A 7,353-nucleotide genomic window follows, 5' to 3' on the forward strand; every position below is an offset into this window, starting at 1 on the left:
CAGAGGCCGTGTGTTTGGAACTAGAACCCATTCATGCTTATACTATCAGTAAAATTCAATTCCTCCCCACATTTATGTTTATTTGTGGTTTTAACCATGTTATCTCAGGTAGTAACCTACACCTAAATTGCAGGGGGAGAAAAAGAGAAAATAAGGTGTCATTTCAGTATTCAGAGAAAGCACAGATTCCAGTTTTTAGTGGTAACTCTTTTAGCTCTAAAACTTTTTTCTTGCATTAAGAAGCCAATTAAATCTCTCCTGTGCTTTGTGGGAGGAAAACTATGGCTATATAGACCTGGGGATTCCAAAAAGCTATTGGATTTTTTTGGCAGAGAGAAAACATCTGTAAAAGTAAAATGATGCTCTTTCTTTAATTAGGAACTGGAACATCAGAGAGGGGCCCTTATGAATGAAATCCAAGCTGCAAAAAACTCTTGGTTTAGTAAAACCCTGAACTCTATCAAAACGGCCACAGGCACCCAGCCCCTGCAGCCGCCACAGGCCACCCAGCCACCCAAGGAGAGCACATAGTTCCAGCCTCACCCCAGCACAAGAGCACAACGATCAAAGCGACGGAAATCCAGAAGGACCCTCCCTGGTGTCCCTTTGAAGGAAAGCAAAGGAGGCCAGAAAGCAAGCCAGATCTTTCAGTAGCTCTCTTTCTTGTATGACACTTTCAAAGGGATGTTATTGAAACTGACCTGATTTATGTTGAATACCTGTTTTCAAGCTTCTTCGTGGAAGTTCATGTTCAGATCCATCAGAGCATAATGCATTATTTTATATGCCTGATGCTTAGTTGGAAATAAGTAATTCAGAACTAAATGCTTTTTATTTAGAACTAACTGTTCATAATTATTTTTATTTTACATAAAAATGGAGATGTCTTTTATTCCAAGGTTCAAGTGATAGGAAGGTATTTGTCACAGAAAAAAAAAAATTTGAGACCTAAACCTCGTAAGTTTTCAGGATTTCTTCAGATAAAGCACACTGTGGGACTGGTCACGGCCACTGTCAGGTTTCCTCCTGAAAGGGATTCCCTGGATAGCAGTAATCCTGTCTGCAGCAAAGAACAGACCTGGGATTGAACAGTCCCCAAAGAGAATTAGTTTATTTCATTTCTGTTGGGTACATCTGGAAACGAAGTGCCAAGAACCATGGGCTAAGATAGGCTATTGAGAATACACATGAGGTAAAAGGCACTGAGACTGTGCTAAACACAGGACGAAATGAATCACTTCGGCCCTGGTATTCTAACAGGTCCTTTAGAGAACTCCACTCGGGAATTGCAAGTTGCTAAGTGTAATACAGTGTGAGTTCTGGAAATCAGAAGGTCAGAAGTGGATACTGTGCACTGTAGTCCTAGGGAGCCTTCACCAGAGAAGCGTAGGAGGTCCCAGGTTCAGCCGTTGTGTTCAGACTGGAATACAGAACCTGGGACATTTACTGCTAAGGAAACACTAACATACTGTAAACCCTGCTAAGGTTGTGAAATGGGAAACAGGCCAGCTTCACTTCATCTCAGTTTTAATGTTAGGCAACTTTTCCTGATTTCTGTAGCTCCTAAAAGTGTGCCATTGGGACCCCTAGAGGAAGAGATGCAAATGTGTTTGTAACATTTTTGATTGAATATGAAACCTTTATAGAAATACTTCTCTCTAGGAAAAGTAAAGAAAGCTATTGTTTAAATGTTGGTGGAAATATTTCTTTCAATTATATTTCACATGTCTATATAAATAATCCTTGCAGGAAATCCTTTGGTAAGGGCAAAACTAATTTTCTCATTTTCTAAGCTATTTTGGAGGCTTTTGGTCCTTTTACACCAGCCAAACTACTGTCAGGTATGTACAATAACATTTGCTAATACTCATCCTTGGCTTTATTGTTGAACATATTCTTTGCAAAGGATCTTAAACTCTGTATCACCAGTGATTCTCATCTGTGCCATACATATGTTGCAACACTCGCTTGGAAGTGAAAATAAAGAGCCATTTAAGCTTCAGGAGCGTGCACTAAAAGTGCTCCTGGTGGATCCTTCCCTCTAAAATGGTCAGCAAACTCTAAAAAGTGAAGTCCTCTTCACCGGTAAGTGTTTGTATCCTCTGCCACCCATAATCTGATAGGGCTGTTATCCTTGGTTACACTCATTGAATAATACTTTTCTTACAACAGTTTTTTTTTTTGGTTCTGACATTTTTCATCATACTATTCATTTCATCAAAAAGGAAAATAACCCCGCATTCCGAGTGTCTATGTTGACTTTAACATTCCCTACATGATGGTTTTGAAAAACTAATTTTTTTTGTATGATTATGGCCAGAGAATTGCATCTTGGTACTTGTTTCTGTAAACCATTTAGTATAATTTGTTAGCTTTACTGGTATTTTATGCTTTGATTCCAAGAAACCTTGTACAAGTTGCCTTATCAAATGGCCAGCTAAATTTAAAAGGTTCTTTTGTTTTTGTGAATCTCATAGTTCTATGGTACAGATCTCTTAGTCACATCCAAAAAATTAGCACATTCCACAGAATGCCTAAATTGCATACTTTTCCTTAAATGGTAGAAATAGAATGGCTCTAGGCCTGGTCCTTACCTGTAGACCTGGTTCAATTTCATAGCTCTTTACATTTTTTCTTTAAACAAAATCACCAGGTATATACATTCCAAACGTTTAATAAGTCTATCTTTTGAATTTCCTTTTAACTCTTTAAAAAGATTATAATGGCAATCTATTGATATTTTTTTTTTCTTTTCCAGTTCCATATCGTACTTGAGTATGTGTTTGGTACCATAAATCTAAACTGTTCCTCACTGCAATACCTTTGGGTCAGTTGCAATAGTAAAGATAGAAAGAAAATTCAAAATACAGTATATGATATGATTATTCATACAATATGTTGTAATAGCATTGTCGCAAACCACATCCTTCACTGTGCATCCTAGCATTAAGTAACTGCTAGTTTTAATTTCACATATTTTGATATATATTTGAGAATTGCTACTCTTTTCTTACCTTCTTGTTAAAAGAGATTAATCAGCCCAAACATCCAGGAAATTTTCAGGTAGTCGAGTGTTTTTCATCTTTTCCAAGGATACACGGTATAAAATATTTCTCCCCAAATCCAACGTTTGCAACATTCTGAAAAATGATTATTTCTGTTTTCATTACGTTCTGTAGAATAAATTAAAGAAATGAAATGCAACTTGATTATTGAGTTCATTAGCTTTTACATCTTGAAAATCTTGTTTAACGCATTCTTTAAAGCTGAAAGAAACCAAGCTGAATTTTGCAACACATATGTTCGCTAGCTTCCCATATCCTTAGCCATGGCACAATTTGGCTAATATTCAGTTACGCATAATTTAATGCAAACACCAAACTCTCAGTTACCTAATGTTCTGTATATGAGTGCCTATCAGAAACACTAACAGGGATGTCATATAGGCCTATGGCCTCTCCTTCCATACAACCGGTATCTGTCCTCCCGTCCCAGCTGTTAACAATTTCTTCTTTATTGGCTTTCTTAAATCTCCATAGTAAAGTAGAAAAGCCATCTTTGTACAGATGTTGGAATATTTAATCATATTTATCTTTCTTCATTTCTTCCAAATTTTCATTCTTTTCACTATGTATTATTTATTTTTCTCAAGCCCCTATTCTATTTTCTTTAAATATTGTCCGGTTAATAACTAGTGGCTTCATTTTCTAGCTAAAGTGAGAAAAACAAGAGAATACACAGTTTAGGGCACACGAAATAGAGATCCTAAGCAGGGTTGACTGGTTACTGAGGATCACGTATGTAACTATTGTTAAGGGATTGAGTTTTCTTTTTCTTTAGCTGAAATCAGTCTACTAACTATTCTGCTAAGGTGGTTGATTTCAGGACCCTTTTAATGGAAAAAGGAGCTTTTAAAAAACACCATTTTACCTCTTTGGGAAAGAACACTTCACTTACCAAGATAATCCTATTGTATAACTTAGTCTTAAAAACAACACTCTAAAAAGCTCGGATTCTCTTTACTTCGATGACAAATGTGAGAGTGGACAAACTTGCTTGTTCGGTGTGTGTGTGTGTCTGGTAGAATTTTATAGAGCATCCCCGCCTCTCGTACACCCAGGTACCATGCACCTGAACACACACGGCCATCAAATACAGAAGGGTAGACAAGGTCTCAGTGGCCTGTTTCCTACTAGGGCACTACCAGATGTAAAACTCTCTTGCCCTCTAGTTGCCATGGTGATAGTCACGTTGGAACTAGAGCTCCAAAACATCCTTCCTCTGTCCTGGTGGCTTCTACAATCAAGCCAGAGCCCTTTACCTTGGGAATTTCCTTATCTTTGAATGAACACTTCAGTGTGGGCTGCACCTCAGTAGGAGATGACCTTGAGTTGTAATGAGAAAAGTGGATGTTTACTGATAGTTTAGTGACTAGTCAGCAGGCGTTCCTTTCTCGGCTTCTATCGAAAAGACTACATACATGTCAGGCTTATCTCCAAATGAATTTGCTACCGGCTCTAAAAACATCTTTGTCAGCACGTCCCATTCTCCCCACCTCCATCCTGGTTTATCATTTGTGGTATTCTGAAAAATGTAAGAAAAAAGAAGTCACTGAATAGAAAATGAACATTTTACTTTCCTTTTTTATTGGCAGTAAAATCTTTTCCATTAAAATGTAACTTAATAACTATATATTATATATGGAATAAAATATAGGAAACTGAATTATAAGGATGTAAATGCATCAAGACTCTGGTGTCATGAAAGCACAAAAATAAAGCTGAAGATGGTCCCAGAATCCAAGATGTCTCAATAGCCTTTTACATCAGTTTCTGTTTTTAGTATTTTGCATAATGTATAGATTCTTAGTTCAAATGAGGGAAAAAAGTTTCTCAGTCAGCCCCATTTCCTTTCTTTCAACTCCTACCTTCCCTTTGCTGAGGAGGTAGTAGAAATTCTCTACCATCTATTTTTATGAATTGTATGACTTTTGTCTATAGTTCCTCTAATGAAAACAGGTTCTGGGATAAAGGAGTTGATTAGCCCAAACAGTGCTAATTGACTACAAAAGAAACATTAGTGAGCAGCCTCTCTCCTCTATAAACACTGACCAACTAGATGTTTCCATAATTCCATGTATTATGTATAGTACACGCTATAAATGTAAATGTAATGCTTGTTAAGAAAAGTGCAATTTATTGTACATTGTTCCCAACAAATGTTTACTTTTATAATTGTTATGAACTTGAATTGGATTAGTATCGTTTTCAGGTGTGAATGAAGCCTTGTGAAATAAACAAATGCAAACAAGAAGGTAACAAGGTGACCGTTTTTGTGAGCCAGTGATGTTTTCAATGCTTTGTGTTGCCCCTTTGGTCCCATTAAACAGTAATAAAAATTTGTTCTGCAGTCTATATAAGTCTGATTTATTTTCTAGTTGATTTTATTCTGAATCATGTGAACTCAGTGTTTATAATGTAACACCTCTTATTTAACACTAGACTCCAGTCCATTTATAAAGAAAAAATATACAGGAGCTTCCTCCAGGCTGTACCATGCAAAATGATATCCTGTATAGCAGCCCTGCCAAATGCCCTCTTTTCCTCTCTATAGAGAGTGCTTGGTTGCAAGTAACAGAAACTCTCTCAAGCTAGTGAAGTAATAATAAGGCAATTAATTGAAAAGGAATAGGGATTTTTTTTTATCATAGATATCAACAGCCAAACAGTTGGGCCTGAGAGGCACTGGGACAAGGAACTGGGATGCCATCTGGAACTTAAGCAACTGTTCTCATAACCGCTCTTCTGCTTGTCTTGCCAGATGATGCGTATCTGTTGCTGCTTCTCTCTGCAAACAAGCTTTCCTTGCGTCTAAGCGCACAATTTCCAAGTCTACATGTCCTCTTCTCAGGTGACAGCAGAGACGGACTGGCATCTTAGTATCCCGATTCCAAAGTCTTGCAAAATATGATTGGCTAATCCTGGATTAGGTGGCTATGGCTGGTCTCTCAAGGTGCAGCACAGTGGGTGATACACAATGCAAACGGAACTCCAGAGGCTCTCCTGGAGGTCGAGGCAGACTGCAGAGAATCCTGAACTGCTTTTTGTTCTAATTTGCATTTTGTTCTGAGAGTCCATGGAGCCTAAGTGAAAGCCAAGAGATTAGTCAGGTCCTCCTCGTACAATTCAGCATGTACTAAACATCTATTAATCAGAGATTGTCAAGTGATAGTTTGTGGCCCAAACCCAGACCACAGACATCTTTTGTTTGGTCTATGTGGTATTTAAATTGAGAAATTTCACATAAAAAGTAAAATAGTCAAATTATTCAGAAAACATCTACTTAATTTGGCAGTTAGGTCATAAGTGGAACTCCTTGTTCACTATTAAAGGTCCTACCCTTAGTGGTTACACATTAACTTGAAGATTTTTGTGCGGTAGGGATACACATTCCTACTTTCCAGTGCAACAGGTAACTCCAACAGTTATAGTTACCCTGTAGGATTTTTATTAACCAGTTTGTGCCTAACTTTGCAACCTTACACTAACATTCCATTGTTAAATTGCCATTCCATTGTTATACTCAGCTATGCAAACATACTTTATATTTTAACATATTATTGGTTCCCTCATTAACTAATGAATAAAATATTTGTCACATGTTCATTTTATATTTGCATGAGAATCTTGATTTCACCTTTTTGAGATTATACTTTAACAAAACTTGATTACTGTCAAAGGGACACTCAGAGCAACATCTTTGAAAAGTTTACTTGCAAGGAAGTTCAGGCTTGTGTTCTTTCCTCCCTGACTTCCTGTGGATGGAAGCTTCAACCTCTTCTCATAGGGCCCAAGCTGCCTGTGATCTTGTACTCCTGCCTGCCTGGCCGAGCGACTTTGGATTTGCTTAGCCAGTTCCCACAACTGTGTAAGCTAATTCCTTGTAATAACTGTTTATCTATCGATTCTGGTTCTCTGACAGAACCCTAACTAACACAGTCAGGATGAGCCTCCCTAGGGTTACTTGAAGAAATTATATGATGCTCCAGAGGCAGAGAAAGCACAGAGTACAGAGGTGAGAGCAAGCTCAGTGAATTCAAGGAATAACCAAATACCAGTGTTTAAACCAGGGAGAGTGATGAGAGATGAGTTCTGTGAGGCTCATAAAGGTGAGATAATATCACGTAGAACATTCTAGGTCATGGTAAGGAGTTTGGACTCTATTCTAACTAAGTCTAATAGGATATTGGAGGTTTTTAAGCAAAGGAAAATAAAGACTTGAGGATTACTCTGGCGACTGTGTGGAAAACCAATTGTAAAGGTACAGTGGGGAAGGAGAGAAAAAACAGGAGGC

At 37.7% G+C, this 7,353-nt stretch overlaps 1 protein-coding gene across 5 annotated transcripts in view; it reads left to right on the forward strand.

Moving 5' to 3' along the window:
* RABGAP1L (RAB GTPase activating protein 1 like) overlaps window positions 1–5,401 on the forward strand; it is a 423,826-nt gene extending 418,425 nt beyond the window's left edge. For all 5 annotated transcript variants that reach the window (XM_019725918.2, XM_019725841.2, XM_019726079.2 and 2 more), the window contains one exon: window positions 379–5,401. In XM_019725918.2, the coding sequence (XP_019581477.2) occupies window positions 379–531 (153 nt within the window). In that variant the 3' untranslated portion in view covers window positions 532–5,401. The remainder of the gene's footprint in view (window positions 1–378) is intronic.
* Window positions 5,402–7,353: the final 1,952 nt, after the last annotated feature.

The sequence above is a fragment of the Rhinolophus sinicus genome, linkage group LG17 (genome assembly GCF_036562045.2).
Source record: "Rhinolophus sinicus isolate RSC01 linkage group LG17, ASM3656204v1, whole genome shotgun sequence".
Lineage (NCBI taxonomy): Eukaryota > Metazoa > Chordata > Mammalia > Chiroptera > Rhinolophidae > Rhinolophus > Rhinolophus sinicus.